This window comes from Cyprinus carpio, chromosome A19 (genome assembly GCF_018340385.1).
Source record: "Cyprinus carpio isolate SPL01 chromosome A19, ASM1834038v1, whole genome shotgun sequence".
Lineage (NCBI taxonomy): Eukaryota > Metazoa > Chordata > Actinopteri > Cypriniformes > Cyprinidae > Cyprinus > Cyprinus carpio.
This window is the reverse complement of record NC_056590.1, coordinates 3,132,959-3,156,748: the sequence shown is the minus strand read 5'-3', so window position 1 is coordinate 3,156,748 and position 23,790 is coordinate 3,132,959. Positions and strand designations below refer to the sequence as shown.

General features: G+C 39.4%; 1 protein-coding gene across 1 annotated transcript; it reads left to right on the top strand.

The window, feature by feature from the left end:
- The first annotated feature begins 7,178 nt into the window (after window positions 1-7,178).
- Window positions 7,179-12,645, top strand: LOC109111148 (nuclear receptor subfamily 1 group D member 2-like). The gene is made up of 8 exons (XM_042776070.1): window positions 7,179-7,311; window positions 7,444-7,647; window positions 8,126-8,214; window positions 8,700-8,844; window positions 9,315-9,952; window positions 10,027-10,212; window positions 10,305-10,515; window positions 10,594-12,645. The coding sequence occupies exons 1-8, from the start codon at window positions 7,194-7,196 to the stop codon at window positions 10,788-10,790; spliced, it is 1,788 nt and encodes a 595-aa protein (XP_042632004.1). The 5' UTR covers window positions 7,179-7,193; the 3' UTR covers window positions 10,791-12,645.
- The last annotated feature ends 11,145 nt before the right edge of the window (window positions 12,646-23,790 follow it).

Below are 23,790 nucleotides of genomic sequence, written 5' to 3'. Positions count from 1 at the left end.
CTCGTCCTGGGGTTGAAACCCTTGCCAATTGTGCCTGTGTTTGTCTCTAAATCTCAATATTTTCACATTAAAGCAACTTGATCTATATGCAGCATGAGTTTGCAGGTAATTACAATCACACTGGTTTTCATAGCAGTGGCATTAATGGGATATAATATATAATAATAATAAAGGAAATAACACTATTGGGATTTAATATTTTAGGATGCAACTCAGATAATTAAATTCAACCAGTGTTGGCTAAAAATAATGATCACAATCAGTAAACCTTCAACTCTGTCTTTGAGGGCGAGAGTGATGACAAAACTGATGCTATTTTAGATGCTATATATATATATATTAAACCAGTTTAGCTAACTGCTTGCCATGTTTGTTATCTAACTTTGTTGGTACGCGACAAACTATGGTAACGAATAGTTAAAATTAGAATAGCAGTGATCTCTATATCTTTGTTATTTAAGGAGTCTCTAGCTGGGATCTTTTGTCAGAACTGATTTGTCCGTCATTATTTTACATTAATGACACATTCTTCAAATAGATGAATTAAGAATATCAGATGTATTTATGTGTTCTGTAGAGTTCAGATGGCCGATAGATTAAGGGTGCTGCAGGTGGTATCATGCCCCACTGCTACTTCATTGCCCCAGCAAAGGAGTACTCATTTTTGTTATAACATATACATAAAAAAAAAGATTCCTTTCAAACTGTTCTATTAAGACTATTCAAGTCACATGATTGAGAAATGACGCCACACATGAGGAAAACAGCTCAGTTTATGTAGAATAATGTCTGAACTGTGTGAGATCTATGGCTAATAAGTAGACTATTAGAATGCAAACTGATCTATTTTGTGTTTAAATCAGTTTTTTTTTTTTTTTTTTATGTGTGAGATTTATTTAATTATTTTTTTGTATTGTTATTTTTATTTATTGCACCTTTGAATTATTTTGTGGAAAATCAGTTTACCATCATAATAATAGGCCAGGGATCCGGAAGGTGTCAGACTCTAGGACGGTAGGTTAGAGACCCCTGTAATAGACATACCCTCATTCTCACTTCTTTACTGAAAACCAGAACACAGTTTTGCTCAATATCAGTGCAAACGACATCCTCTGAACTCTGTGAATAAACTAAACGTGCACTCAGAAAAAAAAGGTACAAAGTGACTGCTTTTGTACCCCTTTTTTTTCTGAGAGTGTGTTAAACAAGATCTCAAACACACATAATTGTATATGAAACACCCATCCAGCAGTGTTATTTATTATTATTATTATTATTTATTTATTTTCATTCAATGCATGTTGTGGTGCAGGGACGGATTTAGTGAATTGGGGGCCCCAGGAATGTATTATCAAATATACATTTGCACACATGTACCTAGATCAACCTTGAGGTTCCTTTGTTGTTGTGATGCTTGCTGCTGCACAATGATGCCTCATAGTTGTGTCCAATCTTTCTACATTTTTATGTATATGTTATAATGGGATTCTTTCATTTACATTTATTCATTTAGCAGACACTTTTGTTATTTCATGTTATAGACCATGAAATAGCAATTGATTTAGGCGTTGAGATACAAGTTTTAACAAAAAACAAAATAAATTATAAAATGATAAACCTCACAACTGAACCTTTAAATCTTTTTTTAAGAAAAGGGATGAGTCGGAAATATAAATTATTATATTATTTAAAATGGATTTATGTGGGTGAATTTACGCATTGGTGTGAATAAAAACTGCAGACTGGATTATTGAAAATGCACATTCATTCTCTGCCAGTAGGAGGCGCTTTTGGAACATCAGAAATAGTGGTTTCCCCGGTAACGGCTGTAAACACAGCAGCTCAGCTCATAAATTATACTTTATCAGGTAAAATGAAAATGTGATCAAACCTTTTCTGAAGACAATCAGTTCCCTTCAGAGGCCATAACTTGAATTAGTGAGAATGAGAAAAGTGTGAATAAATATAGTCTATATTGACGAGGAAAGTCCACTGATGAGTTAGTTCCCTTCAGAGGCCATAACTTGAATTAGTGAGAATGAGAAAAAAAACCTGTTGCATTTTATTTCAGGTCACTTTAACTTGGGGCTAAAATATATAATCGCGATTTATTGCATGATTGTCATGAGTTAACTCCTGAATAATCCTAACTTAATTTCACATTTTTATCTGTTCTTAATGTACCTTTTCTACATGGGTTCACAGACAAGGCTTAAACTAGTCCCAGACTAAAGTGCATGTTTGAGCTGCCTCAGCTGAAAACTTTTCTTCATTTTACTTACACAAACCTGTTTGCATTTTTGCAGACAGGGCGGCTCACTTCTTCTGAACATGCAAAATGTACATTTATTATTTATTATTACATTTGTTTGCCTCTCTGTGCCACATACTTGTATTTTGATGCAGTTCCCCATATGTAAAAAGCATTTCTAGTTTGTCAAAACTGTTTTAAAATTGATATATTTGACTTTTTTTGTTGTCAAAACGGGATGTTAAATATTGAAACGCGACCGATTGTTGGAAAAAATTGCCTTGCACAATAAAATTCCTAGAACATATAATCAAGTGCACAAATCGTTGACTCAGGTTTTTTTTTTTTGTGTACATAAATTGAATTAGTAATCAAAGACAACATTGGGCAAATGATAAATCTTTATATGCTAAGGTTTCAATCAAGAAGTATGATGTTGCTGTTCGATTAATATAAAGACAGTGTTTGTATTCGTATTGAACAAGAGTGAGTGAATCTGCACAGGTTTTTTTGTTCCATCGCTGTTGTTGTAATGTCTGGGAAGCCAAATGTTCAGCTTTCCATCAACAGAAACATATATTAACTGAAACCCTGTTTTGTTTTACGTGTATACGTGTATTTATAGTAAACCATATTACAGATGCTTTGTCAGATTTAAGTTGAACAGCGTTTCCAGCACGTGGAGAACCGAACAGTTCGATTTTTTTCAGTGAACCGTCCCACCCCTAGTAAATATAATGTAAATGTAATGCTGACCGGCCTGCTCCCTTCTGGTGAACATGTCTGCATCAACTTAATGCGTCTGTGGGCAGGGCTTTTCTCTTTTTTATATGTTAGCTCTGCTCCTGTTTTTTGCACGGTTTTCTAAATGAACTGCCACAAGATATAGCCTATAGCAGTGCTTCGCTATGTTGGGTCATTTCGGTGGTGTCATTTTCACTTCGCCTGATTGTAGATTTAAATTCGATTAAGCATCCCAGCCTATGCTGCCTGTTTTAGGCTTGACCATCAGGCGAAAGCTCCCTTTCAGTCGCTCCGCCGCTCGCTGAGAGAGAAGTGTGCGCGCGCGCTGGGAAAGATAGACCTCGCGCTCGAGCGGCAGTCAGCTTCAGATGCATAATATTTTCATTTGCTACAAGCAGGACGCACAAGAAGCATGTTCAACTCGGACACGCAGACTGTTATCGTGGTAATAAACACCGTAAACAGCAACCGTTCGCGTGTCCGCGCTTAATGCGCATCTCGAATATGAAAAGCATTTTAAGGGGCCCTTGGCTTCGGGGGCCCAAGGCAGTCGCCTACCTTTGCCTAATGGGTAAGCCCGCCCCTCACTGTGAATTTTACTCCATCCTACCAATGCATTATGCAAAGTGGAATGGGGAACATTTTAATGACAGCTGCACAGAATATAAATTGCACTTCTGATTTATGAGTGGAAAAAGCTTTTAACACAAGTGTCCCAATGGAGTATGTAACAGACAGAGTGATGCATGATGGTGATATAAAATTATACAAGCAACTTGAAAAAATTGACTCTTGTATTGAAATCTAATTCAACAACATTCAGAAATCACTCTTATGTTGAACCCAACACTAAAAGTTCATATTTGAGTTCAGGAAGAGCCTGGGAATCTTTTAAACTCTTCCTTGTGGCGTCTCTAGCCTTGGAATTTCATTTTTGTGTATGCATATTTAGCCGGAGGTCCTAACACTCTGACCCCTGACCTCTGTGGCCAGAGCCTAAAATGGAATGGAAAAGCTAAGCAGTGTTTGGTGTGTGAACCATCTGCTCATCGCTTCAGTGCTGCTTATTACACACTTAAAGGTTTCTGGAGACTGTTGTGTCTTTGGGCCTAAAGTGACATTACTGAATCAGCAATAGATGCCAATTTAACACTAATCAATAATGTGTTGAAAATACATCTCCTTTCTAACATTAGGACTCATAATTATAGTGGTTTTAAGGATTAACCCCTTCTGTCCTTCATTTCTTTTTGCTTTCTTTTTTATGGTTTAGAATAAGTAAGCTTAACGTGATGTGTAGATTTAACATCAAGTTCAAAAATCAAATTGTTCAATAGAAATCAAGAAGCCATGTCAAAAAATGTCAACAAAAATCATTTGATTAACTGATTTATGTATTTATTTATGAATGCATCCATGTATGTGTGTGTGTCCGTCCAGTCTCTCAGTCAGGTTTAATATGCTCTGACTTAACTGATCATAGTAAAAACATAACACCCCAAAATATGTAAGTATATTATATTTTGCCCCAAAACAAAGCCTGTTCAAGCGTTATTACCAGTGATTGCAATGGAACATTATTTCCATGACAGATAAGCACAACTCTCATTCCAGTTACTGAACTGTATCCAGACTTTTAAATCTCAAATCTGTAATTCACTATTCTCAGTATTGTTTCATTACAATATTATATGAATATTCAGTATAGACACTAATAAATAGTGCAGTTGAAACATCATATCTGACCCTGGAGCACAAAATCAGTCTTAAGTCGCTGGGGTAAATTTGTAGCAATAGCCATAAATACACTGTATGGGTCAACATTATCGATTTTTATACTAATAAATAGTGCAGTTTATTATGTAAAATCATATTATGAAGATATTTTGTAAATTTCCTACCTTCTAAAATGTATTTTATTTAGTATGTTTTATCGTTAGTAACATTCATTTGTAAGTATTTAATTTTGATTTTTTTAATGTTTATTTTCTCAATATTTAGATTTGTCTCTCTCTCTCTGTATATATATATATATATATATATATATATATATATATATATATATATATATATATATATATATATATATATATATATTTGCATCCTCAGATTCCAGATGTTCAAATAGTTGTATCTTGGCCATATATTGTCCTAACCAACCATACACCAATGGAAAGATTATTTATTCAGCTTTCAAGGTTATGTATAAATCTCAGGTTTCTTAAAAAATTGCCCCTTATGAATGGTTTTGTGGTCCAGGGTCACATTTTATAGTAATGAGAATACACACTTTTTAATGGTTCTAAAAACAACACCTAAATTTAAAACCTAAAAATTAGAAATTTAGATTTCCTTTTTTTTCACCCCATAAGGCTACCAAATAATGTATGCCAAATCAGCATAAGCATAAATCTATTTTTCAACTTGGGGTGCACAGCAAACACCACATTTCTATAAATAGTCTACTGGCCGTTAAAACGTCCCTTTGATGTGCTGAGAGGTTAGTTGGCAGGACATGGGATCTACACCCCGGGCCCGGGGTCATCAGGGCACTCCGGGTGTGGGCTGAGGGGCGCAGGAGGCCCCCGCAGGAGCAGTGAAAGTGTGTCAGTGGGTTACACTGACACTAATGCAGCTGGAGGCGGAGCCGCCCTGAAGTGGGTCACATGATCTGGAGACGCACAGTTCCGCTCTCCGCGTTAAATCTGGGTTTATTCACAACTCAGAGCTACAGCAAGTGCAGTCGACTTACAGAGCTATCAGAGAGTCTGCAATAGACGTGAAATCGCGTGGACTTGGTCTCTAGCGGGTTTTACTATAGAGTTTGTAATTATTTCGACTAACACAGACGTTTGTATTCATTTGTATTTTTCTGAGGGTGTTTTTCCAAGCAAAACGCCGGTGATTAATTCGGACTCTGTCTGGTAGGTTTGTTATAAATGCTCCTCAGGTAGTGTGTGAGAGAGCTTCACTTCACGGGATCACACAGCGACTCGATAGTTGCTGTAAACTGAGTAAAAACGGCACTAACTCACAGGTGACTGCGGCTCTAAGCTGTCGGAGGACATGGACTCCACAAACGCTGGTAAGATCATTTACTTCTGAATATGACTTCATAAGCAGTGATACCTTCAATGACACCGAAACATGTAGTTGCACGTGATGCCGCGAATGTTTAATGTGCATTGAGGTGTGTTTTGGGCTTTAATTGTTTTATCTGCTGCAGGAAAACTCTAAGTAGGTTAACAGCGCCAGGCTTGTGTTGTTATGCCATAGATTGTGGGTTACTATTGAGCAGACTCACATGGACCGCTCAGCCTAGCCATGTGCATCTGTGTTTACGCGTCCTGTGCGTCTGCTCTGATTGGTCGAGAGAGGTCGTGACGTGCGTGTTGCATAATTTGCATGGCGGTATGGACGCGTCTGCAGCTGCTGATACACGTGAGGTGGTTGCGGTCTGACCCACTTTCCGAGAGATGGTCCTCACTGCAGAACACAAGATCCAGGGGGCGGGGTTGGATCCAGAGCCAGCTCCTCCCACCGTACATATCCCTAAACCTATCCGTCTCCACCCCCTGATTCCCAAACCTACCCGTCTCCACCCCTAGATGTGGATCCAACCAAGCCCCCAAGACATGCCGAGTACACGTGGGGGCGGGGCTAAGAACACGTCAATCAACAGCTCAGCGGAAAATTAAATATAAATTAAATAGTTGAACTGAATTGAAAAAATGTCATTGGGATTAGCTTTCATTTAGATTTTAGATTTATTTAATTTCATAATAGGATTTGGCTAAAGGAAGAAAAATTATGCACCCTGAGCCCCATTAGCCATATATATATAATTATATATATAATATATATATATATTATATATATATATATATATATATATATATATATTGTTTCCTTCTATTTGACTCATCATGTGATTATTATTTAATTTGATATTTTTTATCTTTGTAATTATTAACAAATAATAGCATGTTAACGTTTGGAAAAAGCTGTTTATTAGTTCTCAGTGTTTCATTTGAGTTGAATTGTTTGCCGGTAAGACCCACACCCTGAGAGAGGTATTATGTAACGGTGTTACCTAACCATTGAGAGCAGGGCAGTAGAAATCAGGTCAAGCCCTACAGAGAGAGAGATACATACAGCCTGGTCCACTTTCTGACAATAAGACCAGCTCCAGGCAAAGATGATGTTTTTTAATTTTATCAGTAAATATCCACCTATTTGGTTTGCATTTACTGTGTATATATTTGTTTCTATTATTAATGATAAACAGAGTTGTCAACAGATAAATGAAAACGCTGGTATCAGTCTCGAGGCCATGTCTTGTACTCATATGTTTCATAATTTATATCCACATATTAGGGTCCATGTGATTTTGAAAATGAAGTTTGAAAAATAATTTGACATTTGTTGCTCTTCTGTGTGTCATCCAGCAGGTGGAGTAATAGCTTACATTAGCTCCGCCAGCTCGGCCTCCAGTCCCGAGTCGTGCCACAGTGACTCCTCCAACAGCAGCTATCAGTCCTGCTCTCCGCCCCACGCGGGGCAGGGCCAACAGGGCGAGGCTCTCGCGGGGACCCCTCAGTCCCGCGGAGGGAAGGCAAGATCGGCCTCCACCACCAAAAGTGGCATTACAAGTGAGAGACTGACGTAAATTAAAATAAAGGAATCTGTGGAGTGTTCTTAAAGACTGATCATCTACAAATGTAACAATATTTTAAGCAACTATATGAATGTTTCATTTTTCACATTTCTGTTGTCATAGTGTTAATTATTATATTATAAGCATGTCAAATGCTTTCTCATGTTTACCCTAATGTACACAATGTATTTACATTCCCTATGTTTTTTATTTTTATTTTATTTTTTAATGCAGTTTAACATGTCAGGGAGTTCAAAATGTAACAGAAAGAAAACAAATCAAGTATTGTAGATTGGTCACATTAATCATAATAATGATGTAATGAGCTGATTATTTTCAGTTAACATGTATTGTAGATTGGTCACATTAATCATAATAATGATGTAATGGGGTGTTTTTTTTTTTTTAATTTTGAGATTGTTATTGTGTTAATGGTTTTCTAGCTGTGTGAGGAAGCCGATCCGAGCGCAGAGCGTTCCTTGTTCATCTGACCCTTTTTGTGGTGTGTGGAGATGTGGCGTCAGGATTTCACTACGGTGTTCACGCCTGTGAGGGATGTAAGGTGAGAAAATGTTAAGTGTTAGTGTGAATAGTCAGCCACATTTCAGTATATGATTTTAAGAATTAGAGGTTTCATTCTGTTGTTTCTGAGATACAGAGCAGTCAAAAGCTCAGAAAGGGGTGTCTGAAAAACTCATGTTCGGTTTTGCTTACTACTCAGTAAAGGCGGTTGTGCTTGTTTATAGTGTGTTTCTCTGTTAACCTGTCACATGTTGAATTGGGTAGGGCCAATGTGACACGGCTGTCATGCCTTATCTGGGTCACATCTACCTGTACATTGTCCTGAAGGGAGATGTCACTTTGCTTTATTTTTGCCTAGAAAGCCTGTTTAACCATCAGAGCAAAGCTCCATGACAGAAGAGTGTCATCAATCCTGAGCGGGACACCTGCTCTCCATACAGACCCCGAGGCTGACACCTGTTACTCTCTGTGTGGGCTCTGTGACCCTGACACCGCTCTCTGTCTCTTTCACTTTTGCACCTGCAGGGTTTCTTCAGGAGGAGCATTCAGCAGAACATTCAGTATAAGAAGTGCCTTAAGAACGAAAGCTGTCCCATCATGCGCATCAACAGGAACCGATGCCAGCAGTGCCGCTTTAAGAAGTGTCTGCTCGTGGGCATGTCCCGAGACGGTGAGCTCCAGCTGGCGCTGTGTCCCAGATCCAAAGAATGGAGTCGATTACAGACCGACATATGTGATCTCAGCATTTAAACTTGAATAGATGAGCCCTGTTAAGGAAAATTAAGAAATAAAGTATTTTACCTTGCATGAACATCTCAGCATTTAAACTTGAATAGATGAGCCCTGTTAAGGAAAATTAAGAAATAAAGTATTTTACCTTGCATGAATAGATAGATAGATAGAGATATAGATAGATAGACAGATAGATAGACGGATAGACGATAGACAGACGGATAGACTGGACGGATAGATAGATAGATAGACAGATAGATAGACAGATGGATAGATAGGGTAGATAGATACAGACAGACTGATAGACAGACGGATAGATGGATAGAGAGATCTCAGCAAAAGATGTCAGTCTAGATCTCAGCAGAAGTCTGGTAAAGTCTGTGAGCTGACCGTGTCTGTGCTCCCCAGCTGTGCGTTTCGGCCGGATTCCCAAACGAGAGAAGCAGCGCATGCTCCTCGAGATGCAGAACGCCATGAACAACATGATGAACAACAGCCACGGCAGCCAGCCTCTGAGTGACCAGACATCAGCCACCGATGCAGCTTCAGAGCACAGCGGCTCCGGCCCTTCCTCCCGCTCCCCCTCCACCTCCCCCCGGAGCCACCTGTCCGAATCCAGCCCTGACCCCGAGCTGCTGAGCGCCATGGATACAAGCCAGAGCTCAGACTCCTCCAGCGCCACTGACAGCGGGGAGGAGGAGGTCATCGGCACGGTGACTAGAGCGCACCAGGAGACCTTCATGTACAATCAGGAGCAGGCCAGCGTGCCTTCAGAGGCCCCCAACAACTACAGCCATTGTTCAGAGAAGACTCAGGACGTCTGGAACCAACAGAACAATGCATCCTCAGAGAGCGAACAGAAGCCTCCATCAGACGGTGCTCCGCAGGGGCCTGAAGACTCGGGCTGTCCTGTCAGACTGCCCAGCAGCAGCTCCGCTGGACCGTCTCTGCAGAACCTCTCTCTGAGAGCTCATAATGACAGCGAGACCCAAGTCAATGGCAGCTGTAGTGTCCCAACATTTGCAAGGGTTAACAGGATGCACCTGGTGAGTTAAACTACCAAAATAGCAATACCACAATTCCAGTAGTCTGTAGAAATACTCATGATTCTGGTTCACAGGTTTGCCCCATGAACACATCGCCCTATGTGGATCCTCAGAAGTCGGGTCACAGTATTTGGGAGGAGTTCTCCATGAGCTTCACCCCAGCCGTCAGAGAGGTGGTAGAATTTGCAAAGCGCATCCCAGGATTCAAAGACCTGTCCCAGCATGACCAGGTCAGCCTGCTGAAGGCCGGCACCTTTGAGGTATGTCCAAACAAAAACCCGGAAGTAAACAGACTAACATCACTCCTGTGAATTGACTGAATCCAGTTTAATTCCATTGGTTTGGTCTGTAGGTGCTGGTGGTGCGCTTTACATCCCTGTTCAATGTGAAGGAGCGCACGGTTACATTTCTGAGCGGCAGGAAGTATAGTGTGGAGGCGCTGCGCTCGATGGGTGCTGGAGATCTCCTCAACTCAATGTTTGACTTCACCGAGAAGCTGCAAGCTCTGAACCTCAGCGAGGAAGAGATGAGCCTCTTCACAGCCGTAGTGCTGGTGTCTGCAGGTGCGTTAAGAGACCATACGCTTTGTAGTTTTGTATCTGAGAGGATGCCATGACTTACCCCTGCCATGTTTCCGTCAGATCGCTCTGGTCTCGAGAACGTCAACTCGGTTGAGGCCCTTCAGGAAACTCTGATTCGAGCGCTGCGCAGCTTGATCACCAAGAACCACCCCAACGAGATCGCCATCTTCACTAAACTGCTGCTCAAACTGCCGGACCTGCGCTCGCTCAACAACATGCACTCTGAGCAGCTCTTGGCCTTCAAGGTCCACCCCTGAGCACCCATCAACCCTCATAACTGTGGACCCCCCCCCCACCTCCACCTCCAGAGCCTCCAGAGCCTCCAGGCCCGTTCCTGCGGGCCAGTTATTCAATGGGCATCTTGTTCTTACTCAGTGCCCCTTTCCTGACACTTCTCTCCATGACATTCAAAGGACTGCTGGTTAAACATGGAGGTGGGGGGGGGGGTCATCGTCGTACTGTAAAACGCCTCTGCTCGTGCTAACGCACACGACTCGCTGACACAAACTGGAGGGGTTTCGTTGTAGATGCTTACGAGAGTTTGTACGATTACGGGGTTTGTGTGTGCGCAGAGGCACCTTGAATTAGTTTCTAGATTTATAAATCTGCCTGTGCAATAAGTGACACGTTCACTGTTTTTGGATTGTTCCTTGTTGGTCTCTTAATACTTCCAGAGAAGAGGAAGTAAGGTATCTTGTGGCCACATAATGCTGTGTGTTGTTTAGGGGAGATTATGAAGGGATTTTCCTACACGTAAACCTAAAGCAAAGGAGAAACGAAGTACATAGAGCACAGTTTGGCTTCCTTTCTAAGAAAAAACAAAAAAGCACCAACTAAGAAATGGAAGAATGTGGAACAAGCTGCTAATCAGAGCTTTCTGGCAGAAAGACACAGGAATGTTTAATGACTTGATCTATTTTTGTAGTTCGTTTTCGGTCTTCAAATCTGTAGTTAAGTGCAGAGGAAGCCGCTCTTAAGGCCTCAAATATTATGTAAGTATGTGAACACAAAAGCCTCTTGCTACACAAGCTCACTTTTGTGGATGGTTGCGTTCCAGAATCCGTTAGCAAGTGGCATGCAGACAAACTGTCCTTTACAGTCAGTTTTCTCTTCCAGGTCAGCCACTGCCATGATGGAGCAAGAGTTTGAAGAGAATCTTGCTGAGCAAGTCGAAGTTAGTTCAGCTGCTGACACATTTATATCTAGCTACCTGACTAATGATGCATTTGGCACAGACATTTGAAGTTGACCGTTGCCTGCTTGAGTGTTTGATAGCGCCAATACTCGGTCAGACTGCAGGCTTGGCCAAACATTTGTGTTCTTGCATAGAGTATGCTTCTGGTTTTAGATCTGCATAATGGTGCGTCTGTGTATATGTCCTGATTCGTAGGGCTTTTAGTGATGTGTGATGATGCTAAATGACAAAAGGAGGAGTAGATCATACGTGTTTTTTCACTGTAAGAGATGTGCATGCTCCTCCCAGGTACTGATGGGACACAAAGCCATCCAAAGTGACGTCATACTGTCTGTATAAACTGACACCTGCCGATGCATCTGTATGGGTGATCTTTTCAGGCTGAATATTTATGATTTTTTGACTGATGGTTTAGGGAGGAAACACTCCCCATCAAATAATTGTAATTCTGTTCATTTCTCTATTTTTGAATGTTTTCTTTTTCTGTTCAGTGGAAGTTCTTGTAGAGTTATTGTGTCTGTGCGATCAGCTGCAGTAAACAAATAGTGCTTATACTCCAGCAGCGTTGGACCAGACAGGAAGAGGAAACAGGAAATTGCCCAAAACTTACCACCAAGTAACACCGGCAATGCCTCTCATCACCCTGCCAGCTCTGGGCATCTGAACTCTTCTGGGGTCGCTTTTGATATCAAAGCTGCTGTAGATGGATAGTCTAGAAAAGAAGTCTCTTTGTTTGGTGTTGGTGTTCCTGTCTGATTGTTCAGTGTCATTGTTGTGTTGCCATAATCCAGTCTGTCAGTTTCCTTCTGTGAAAGCATTGTAAGATAGCTAGATTTATATATATATATATATATGTATAAATATATATTATTCAATACATATAAAATAAGAAAATAAACAGATAAATGCTGAACTCATTTTTTCCATGCATTTAGTCATTTCTGCATCAGTGTGTCACAAGTGCAAATGTATTGACAAAACCACTGAAGTCAAAAGGACAAACATACTATCGTTTAAAAGGTCGGAATCTTTATGATTTTTGTTTGGTTTTGAAATTGCCGCCCAAACTGAATTTAAAATGATGTTACAGCGTATTGATCGAGTCTTGACTAATGTCAAATTGATATCAAGGTGCCCGCTGGGATTCATTAAACTATTAAAAAAAGTAATATTGTGAACTATTATTACAGTTTAAAATTTTCTTTTCTTTTACAATATCGTTTAAAATGTAATTTATTCCTGTGATCCAAGCTGAATTTTCAGCATCATTACTCCAGTCTTCAGTGTCACATGATCCTTCAGAAATCATTCTAATATGATGATTTGATGCTCAAGAAACATTTCTGATTATTTTCAATGTTTTTGCTGCTTAATATTTTTGTAGAAACCGTGATACATCTTTTCAGGATTCTTTGTAGAGCAGCTTTTATTTGAACTAGAAATCTTCCCTAACATTATAAAATACTTTACTGTCACATTTTGATCACATTTGACCGTTTCAAAAGCGAACCCAAACTGTGCAGCACAAAACAATTAAAGTACAACAAAGTATGGCATTACCATTGCTTATACTAGTGTTCTTTGAAGTAATGAGGAGTGCCATACCATTTTAATCAGTTAATTGTAAAAGTGTTTAAATCTGCAACATAACATTGTCAAATGGTAAAGACAGTATGGAATTTAACGTCAACTATTCTGCATTTAATCATATCAAATTCAAAATAAATATTTTATGCAAAGCCTTGAACAACATGCATTTCTCTATACAACAGCTAATGAGGCAGAAAGAAATCTGCAAAAAGAACTTATCCCTGAAAATGAAATGGAATATAATGGGCTTTGTAGAGTGTCAGGTATGTTTCATAGATAAACATAAAAATCAGTTAGATTTATACTTCTTGGGGCTTAAAGCAAGGATTCAGAAGACAACAATTTTGCCATTTTGATTTCAGAATTATTAGCAAAAATGTTAATTAGCTTTTTATAGCGCCAGCTTGCGGCTGATTTTCACAACATTTCTGCAGAAAAGACGTAAAAGCAAACACATCACTCATATATTCTCCACTGGCTGCCTACTGTATATCCAATTTAAGATTCATTTAAAAATTCTCTTACTCATGACTGAGCTTTCTTTGTGGTTGGGTCTCAGTTATGAAATAAACTGCCTTTAGAGATCAGATTGGCACCCGTCGATTTAAAACACACCCTTTCTCCTTAACAGTCAAAAAAAAAAAAACTCTTTTTTTCTAGTTTTTTTAGTTGAATATGTATTGTGTCTTTTAAATGTCTAGAACTCTGTGTGTGTGTGTGTATATAGATATATATATATATATATATATACACATATATATATATATATATACATATATATATATATATTACATACTATATATATATATATATATATATATATATATATATACATATACAGGTGCATCGAATGGTGCATAGAATGTCGTGGAAAAGTTCATTTATTTCAGTAATTCAACTCAAATTGTGAAACTCGTGTATTAAATAAATTCAATGCACACAGAATGAAGTAGTTTAAGTCTTTGGTTCTTTTAATTGTGATGATTTTGGCTCACATTTAACAAAAACCCACCAATTCACATCTCAACAAAATAGAATATGGTGACATGCCAATTAGCTAATCAACTCAAAACACCTGCAAAGGTTTCCTGAGCCTTCAAAATGGTCTCTCAGTCTGACAGTTGTCCAGAAGACAATCATTGACACCCTTCACAAGGAGGGTAAGCCACAGATGCAAAGGTTTCCTGAGAGAAGCTGGCTGTTCAGAGAGTGCTGTATCCAAGGATGTTAACAGAAAGTTGAGTGGAAGGAAAAAGTGTGGAAGAAAAAGATGCACAACCAAACCGAGAGAAACCACAGCCTTATGAGGATTGTCAAGCAAAATCGATTCAAGAATTTGAGTGAACTTCACAGGGAATGGACCGAGGCTGGGGTCAAGGCATCAAGAGCCACCACACACAGACGTGTCAAGAAATTTGGCTACAGTTGTCATATTCCTCTTGTTAAGCCACTCCTGAATCACAGACAACCATCAGAGGCATCTTACCTGGGCTAAAGAGGAGAAGAACTGGACTGTTGCCCAGTTCTCCAAAGTCCTCTTTTCAGATGAGAGCAAGTTTTGTATTTCATTTGGAAACCAAGGTCCTAGAGTCTGGAGGAAGGTTGGAGAAGCTCATAGCCCCAAGCTGCTTGAAGTCCAGTGTTAAGTTTCCACAGTCTGTGATGATTTGGGGTGCAATGTCATCTGCTGGTGTTGGTCCATTGTGTTTTTTGAAAACCAAAGTCTGCTGACCAGCTTTTTGAAGATGCTGATTTCATTTTCCAGCAGGATTTGGCACCTGCCCACACTGCCAAAAGCACCAAAAGTTGGTTAAATGATCATGGTGTTGGTGTGCTTGACTGGCCAGCAAACTCACCAGACCTGAACCCTAAGGAATCTATGGGGTATTGTCAAGAGGAAAATGAGAAACAAGAGACCAAAAACTGCAGATGAGCTGAAGGCCACTGTCAAAGAAACCTGGGCTTCCATACCATCTCAGCAGTGCCACAAACTGATCAACTCCATGCCACGCTGAATTGAGGGAGTAATTAAAGCAAAAGGAGCCCCTACCAAGTATTGAGCACATGTACAGTAATTGAACATACTTTCCAGAAGGCCAACAATTCAATAAAAATGTTTTTTTTTTTTATTCACGCTGAAATGAAGTATTCTGATTTGTTGAGATAGTGAATTGGTGGGTTTTTGGTAAATGTGAGCCAAAATCATCACAATTAAAAGAACCAAAGACTTAAACTACTTCAGTCTGTGTGCACTGAATTTATTTAATACACGAGTTTCACAATCTGAGTTGAATTACTGAAATAAACTTTTCCACAACATTCTAATATGTATATATATATATATATATATATTATATATATATATATATATATATATATATAGATAGATAGATAGATAGATAGATAGATAAATAAATTAACTTGAAAAGATTTATGATCCAAGATGCAAAAAAGTTGGGCTTTCTACAGTTTAAGGTTTCTTATTTCTTTACACTTTTATTATTTTTTACTATTGTTTTAATAATTGCTTTCTTGTTCTTGCTTCTTTTCAGAAAATGAACTTATCTCGGTGATAATAGGCCACAGGGGGGCAGGAGTTTGCTGGTAATGTTCGTCAGTTGTGCCACTGTTGGTGGACGCTGTAGTTTTACCAGCGGTAACCAGCAGTTTCCCTTGAGCAAAGATGGCAGCATGCAGGCTGTATACTTCTGCCACTTTATTAACCAGCTGTGACAGTTTTGAAGTGGGAAGCATAACTGAATATGCAAACTGTATAATTCACTGGCATATGACAATTTAAGACAGGGTGGCCAATCCTGTTTCTGGAGATCTGCAGGGTTCAGCTCAACCCTGTGCTTCTGAGGATCTTAATGAGCTGTTTGATCAGGGTTGAATTGAATTCCGCAGTAAGGTAGATAGTGATGTGGATCCAGTGTGTGAAGATTATGGTTAATGAATTACTGTAATATGTAAGTGAATTATTTTGAGGAGTTATTAGTTGTTTTTAGATTTTTTTTTTTCGCACTTTTTTTGTGTGTGTGTGCTTCCGGATTGGCCATTGTAAACTACTTCAAATAACTATAATGGAGGAGCATAAGAACAAGATATAAAAAACTCTATAAATAAAATATTGTGTAATAAAATACTAAATGTAACAGAAAGATTTGAACTGAATATACCTGTTAATAACACGTGAGCTAGTGAAAGCCAAATCACACAGCTGTGTATATAAATTCAAAAGAATCAGTGGCCTGAACCAAATGAAAATTAAATTAATTAATCTTGTGAAAAAGACTAATAAGATTTTTATAGTACCAGCCTCTTTGAAATTGTAACTGATGAAGGATATGTCAGTTTGTTTTGCTACATAATAGAAAATTATTTTTATTAAAAATTAATTTCTATTATTTCTATTCCCCCCTTGTGTCTTTGTGATACATCATCTACACTGAAATCAGTGGAACTGAAATGTAAACTTGAGTGTGCAGGTGCCCATACTATATTTCCAAATATTGCCACTGCCCCATTACATCTAAAACTGTATCCATCAACAAAATTAACTTAAATTATTGTATAATTTAAGACTCAGAAACAAAGTAACAATGTTTTTAGTTACAGTGAGGAGGAAAAGGAGGTCTTGAGGCTTTTTCTCCAGCAAATGACTAGAGCAGGCGAGGGCCTGAGGGTCTGTTCACACTAATACACTTGCACACGCTCTCATAAAGATCCACATCAGGAACAGTGACTCTCAGACTCCTAGCAAAGTATTTTTCAGGCAGAAGATGAGTAAAAGTATTTCCCCTTTCTTTTTTGTGCTTTGCACATCCAGAAATACAGGCCAATAAAGACTTAATATTTATATTTATGTATTTGGCAGGTGTTCTTGTGGCTACTGTATTTGAGTTATAGAAACATTGCACTTTAAAAGGGATTGAAAGTATATTTGGAAGGAAACCTGCCTAGATTTGTTATATGATTTAATGATGAACTGTTGATTGTCACTGAGGTTAAATAAGAAAAAATGACATTTTGGTAGATGAGTTTTAATGTGCAGCACTTTGGTGCACTCTGTAGCAATTAAAATGCTTTACTATACATTTAACCTAAAAAGTTGTCAAATCAGCTTGGCAAGTTATACTTCTGTTTTTTTTTTTTTTTTTTTTTTTATTATTATTATTTCTTCAGCTGCAGCTGTTTCAAGTACCAGATACGCTCTTCGAGTTTTAGGTATATTTACAAAGATTGTTTAATGAATCCCGGAGGTGGCATGAATGCATTTACCCTGCAATTACAATTGCATAAAATAAATGTTTTAGCAAATCTTAAAAGAATACGCCATCCCAGAATGAAAATTTTGTCATTATTCACTTACCTCCATGTCGTTCACTGTGTACTGCTCAGAATTGGCAAAATAGCGCTACGCTGATTTGGAGATACACAGAGGAGAGGAATTGTTGAATAAAGTCGTTATTTTTGTTTTCTTTGTGTACAAAAAGTATTCTTGTCACTTCATAACGCTACAGTTGAATCACTGATGGCAAATGTACTATTCTGACGATGCTTTTAATACTTTCCTGGATCTTGACACTGTTATTTATTTGGCAGTCTATAGGACAGTGTCAAGCCTACAAGTTTTCATCCAAAATATCTTAAATTGTGTTCCGAAGACGAACTAAGCTTTTACGGGTTTGGAACGACATGGGGGGTAAGTGATTAATGACATTTTTTTTATTTTGGGATGGAGTAACCCTTTAATGAGTAAGATCATTGTAGACACTTATGGAGGCGGAGCTTTCTCTGGAAAGGATTACACTAAAGTTGACCGTTCAGTGGCCTATGTGGCCCGCTGGGTGGCCAAGTCTCTGGTGAAGGCTGATCTGTGCAAGTGTGTTGTGGTCCAGGTGAATATTTAGAAGTCTTTCACCATGTATTAGTGCAGTAGGGAAGGAATAAGTACAGTCTTACCCATTTACTGGTTTCCTAAGTTGTCTTACGCCATTGGAGTGGCCCACTCCTTGTCAATCTCCATCTTCCACTATGGGACCTCACAGAGGAGAGAGAAGGAGCTGCTGGAGATCATGAAGAAGAGCTTTGACCTCCGCTTGGGAGTCATCATTAGGTAAAGTGTGCTCCTCAGTGGCGGCCCAACCGTTGCCTCTCCGTTTGATGGTTCCCAAGTTGTTTTTTACATTTGCTCCTGTGTTTCCTGAGTTTGGTCTTTTGCACCATTAACATTAGAGAGGCTCATTGAGTTTGACTGAACATCCTCCTTTGTGTGTGGCAATGGTCTTACTCTGTCTCCTGTGCAATTTCACAGAGCTAGACCTGAAGAAGCCCATCTACCAGCCCACCGCCGCCTATAGCCACTTTGGCCGTGAGTCTTTCACTTTGGAAGTTCCCAAAAAGCTTAAATACTAAATCAGTACACCCCCCCCCCCAACCACCACCCCCCCACCCCCGTCGGAGAGGGGAGAGGTACCTAATCCCCTCACTCCTAACCTCACACCCACTCCCAAGGGTAATTCCCCTCCAATGGCATTCTCCCCGTACAACTCTACCTTCAAACCTGTTCTTTGCTGTACTGTTTTCAATTTTCTTTTTACTTTATGTGCCATCTGCTCCACCCATCTCTCTTTGGCCCTTCCTTCCTTCCTTCCTTAACTACTTGCTTGAAAGATCAAGTGACGGCACAAATGGGGGTCAAAAGTTGTTCTGTGATGCTATGCATTGCTGGCTAAAGCACTAACTCCTCGACTTTTTGTTTTACTGACTAAGAGAAGTAATGATTCAGGGTCCATTTTCCAGTTCCACCACTTTATGTGTACCATCGCGAATGGGATCAGAACCTCTGATCAAATGTCGAAAACCTGTCTTTAGTTGGATTCAACAAGAATATGTTTAATTTACATAGTGCAGGGATCGGATTGAGAAATCTTAAGAGACTTTTTACACATGCTTACTTTAGCGATGATTTCAACCCAGTCACTGCAGTCATGTTGATTTTATTTCTGACGTGTTACAGAGAAGTCAGAAGCTGCTACCAACTGTTGTGGTTCTGCAGGACTGGCGACACAACCGTTCCCCTTCGGTCTCGATGGTGATTGCAGATCAAACTTTCTGGTAGCTATTATGTGACGTTCTACTAGACCACGGCGGAGGCAAGATTTATTCAAGATTCAAGATTTTTATTTGTCACATACATGGTTATACGGAGAGCATATGACCAGAAGTGAAATGTAAGTCAGGTCCGCTCCACGGACAGTGCAATTAGTGCAAAATAAGATTAAAATAAGATGCTTATAAAAAAAAAATGTGCAGGACAGTATACTGTAGACTTAATAAATATTAAGATGAGCAGGAATGTACAAGATCAGAATGTGCAAACAGGTTCTACAGGGTATTAACATAGCAGCAATAGAGGTAAAAAAGTAAATAAATAAAAATAAAAATGATAAAAATTGCTGTGTGCAAGTGTCAGTGTCAGTATATTCAGTATCTTACTGATAATTAAGTGAAGTCATGTAGAGGTTAAGACACTAAGTTTGAGTTGAGGAGCCTGATGGCCTGGGGGAAGAAGCTCCTCCTAAGTCTTTCAGTTTTTTGCCATCAGGCTACAGATGGGCAAAGTTGATAGTTACCAGGGCAGCCCCGTAGAGTGCGCTCAGCTAAGTGCACGAGGGCAACTCTCTGCAGGGCTCTTGCAGTCTTGACTGGAGCTGTTCCCATACCACACTGAGATACACTGAGTCAATACACTTTCTATGGCTCCTGAATAGAACGTTTTCAGGATTGCTGGTGAGACCCTGAATTTTCTCAGCTGACGCAGATGGTACAGTCTTTGCCTGGCTTTATTAACCTGTGTTTGAATGTGAGTAATCCAAGTCAGGTCCTCGGAGATGTTTACAACAAGGTACTTGAAGCTGCTCACCCTCCCCACAGGGGTCCCGCTGATCATAAGAGGAGTGTAGGGCTTCTGCTTTCTCTTCCTGAAGTCCACAATCAGCTCTTTAGTTTTACTCACATTCAGAGAGAGACAGTTGTCCTTGCACCATGATGTAAGTTTCTCTACCTCATCCATGTATGCGGCTTCATTGTTGTTGGAATTGAGGCCCGGAACCACAGTATCATCAGCAAATTTGATAATAGATGTGGCGCTGTGGGTGATTCCCGGAACCACAGTATCATCAGCAAATTTGATAATAGATGTGGCGCTGTGGGAAGACACAGCCCTGTGGAGCTCCCACATTCAGGGTGATGGAGTTGGAGGTGTACTGGCCTACTTTCACCACTTGAGGTGAGGAAATCAAAGTGAAGAATTCAGGCCGAGGTCCATGAGTTTATAAGCTAGCTTGATGGGGACTATAGTATTGAAAGCTGAGCTATAGTCGATAGCAGCCTTACATAGTTTCTGTTATTGCTGTCAATGTGCGTGAGAGAAGAATGCAGGATGTGAGAGATGGCATCTTCAGTGGATCTATTGGGGCGATAGGCAAACTGAAGAGGCTCCAAAGTATCAGGGATGGAGGAGCAAATGTTGTTCTTTATAAGTCTCTCAAAGACCTTCATGACTGTTGACGTGAGGGCAACCGGACGATAGTCATTCAGGCAAGAGGGGTTATTGTTCTTAGGCACAGGGGTGATGACAGATTTTTTAAAGGAGGTTGGAACCACCGAGGTAGAAAGGGACTCATTAAAAATAGATGTAAACAAACCAGCACAGGACCTCAGAACACGGCCAGAAATCCCATCAGGACCTGCTGCTTTCCTGACGTTCACTCGCTTTAGAGCCCTACGAACCTCGTCCTCAGACAGGGTGATCACATGATTATCGCTGCTCTGACTGCCGCTTCCTGACACGCTGATCGGCAGGCTCGCGTTGCCGCGGTTGCATTCAAAGCAGCCATAGAAAGAGTTTAACCCGTCAGCCAGTGACGGATCTGATCTTACAGCTGCAGATGATTTTTTTACAAAGGCACAGATGGTTCTTAGTCCTTGCCACATTCGTCGGGAGTCATTTAGTTGGAAATGGGACCCTATGCGTTCCCTGTATCTGTGTTTTGCGGCTTTTACTGCCCATCGGAGAGCATAACACGATGTTTTGTCCTCATTCATGTTCCCCGACGAGAGCCCTGCGTTGTATGCAGCAGTGCGTTTGTTTACTGCAGCACGGATTGTTCTCAGGCACAATGTCAGCCTCAGAGACAATGATGGTCTCAGAAACAATGTCACTCCCACCGACAAAAGCGAGTCTAGTCGGTGTTGTACAGAGAAACTGGCTTTGTTTACATGCTCTCTATGTTGGGTGTTTGGGCTGCAGTCTTTTTATATAATGCTCATCTTCTGTTTTTTTTTTCGTGCAAATATATTGTTTTAATTCCAGAGATCGGTGCATCAGACTGGTGACTGAAAGAGTAGAAGTGCCTTTTTCTATTGTTTCTTTTCCTTTGTCACTCCTCTCCCTCTTCTCGACTTCCCCCTTTGTTCACCTGCTCCCTTTCCTTCTAAATTTCCTCTCGTGGTACATGTGAATCCACTGCGAACTCCTGAATTCCCTTCCTTTCAATGCTCTTTGATGGTTCTGTCAGTGAAATGAATACAAATTCTGACCCTTAAGACTCTTGTTTTATGGTATCTCACATTTCTGCCAGATTCTTTGGGGTGGGGAGGGGGTGAGAGGTTGCCTTCTTTGCCCTCTTTTCCTCATTTAAACATTTACAGCCCCTTCCATGATTGAGGTTCAAAATAGGGCCTTCATTGTATGTTATGCATCGTTTTAAAGCTAATAAAAGAACTTCACACTTGTAACTCATAAAACCTAAAAATAAGTTAATTTAGTTTTACAGTTTTGTTTGGAACATGAAATAGATTTTGCCATTTTGGAGAATATGAGCTGAACGCAAGCAGTGTACGGTCTTCTGTGTCAGCTGCGCCTCAAGGATACGTTTTGTTTATATACAATTTTCTACGCTTTGATTTGAACGAAAACAGTGCATCCTTGCAGCGCCGCTGACACAGAAGAGCGTATGCTGCTTGCGTTCAGCTCATATTCTCCAAAATGGCGCTACGGTGATGCGGAGTGATACAAAGGGAACAAATAGTTGAACTATTCCGATGATGCTTTTCATACTTTTATGGACCTTGACACACTGTTATTTATTTGACAGTCTATGGGACAGTATCAAGCCTCCCGGTTTTCATCCAAAATATCTTAAATTGTGTTCAGAAGATGAAAGAAAGCTTTCACTGGTTTGGAAAAACATGGAGGTAATGACAAAATTTTCATTTTGGGGTGAAGTAACCCCTTAACAATTACTAACCTCTAATGCCTCTGGATCCTGAAGGGAACTCACTTGACCAGTAGGGGGAATAATAAGCTCACTATATACTCCAATGTTTCTAAAGGAAAACACAAGCTTAATTAGCTTGATATGTAGTGGGATTTTTATGATGGATATATAATTCTTTGTTTCTTATTGAATTTATAATCCATACTCACTTCAGTATACAGCAGGTCTGTCCAAACCTGTTCCCGGAGAGCCACTGTCCTGCAGAGATTAGCTCCAACCCTAATTAAGCACCCTGAACCAGCAATTCAAGATCTTCAGACTCTAGAAACTTCCAGCCAAGTGTGTTGGAGCTGGTTGGAGCCACACTCTGCAGGTCTTTGGCATTCCAGGAGCAGGACTGGACAGCCCTTACATACAGCAACCAGCTAATCAGTGTGTAGACGGTCAAAGATCTAGTGTGTTGGAGCTGGTTACACAGATTTAAAAAAAAAAAAAAAAAAACAATATATTATATTTATATAGATAAAGGTTTATATATATATAGCTATAAATGGCCATATTTTATATATAGTTAACTATATATATGAATTTGTAAATAAAACAAAGTTTTTTTGGAGCACCACTTTAAACTGGGCCACTTTTTGTTAAACGTTTATTTAGTAAAAAAACAAATAAAGCATTTGGATTGGGTACATTATAGGACATTAAGAAATAATTGTACAAAATTAGTTAAGAACTAATGTGATTATTATTTAAACATGATAAATGAAAATCTGAATGATCCAACTAAATTTTGGAAATTTATCAAATCAGTCTCTGGACTAAAATCTTTTACTAGTTTGCCTGAATATTTAAAGGTTAAGGAAAGAATTATAAAGGGAAAAGAAAATATTGTTAATGCCGTTAATAGTCATTTTATTTCTGCTCGTTTAACTTCTGTAGTTAGTAATTTGAGTGTAGATTTATGTCATCCTACTCAGCTTTTTACTCATATTTTAATAGTACAAGTTCACAAAGCTCTATTAAATTTAGATTGTAAAAACTCAGATAGCCTTAAAATAATATATAAAATATAAAAAATATAATATATAAAATAATATAGAGCCTTATTTTTTAAAAGTTGCGACAGATTTCATAGCGGAACCAATTACTGCTATGTTTAATTTAAGTTTAACTTCAAATGTA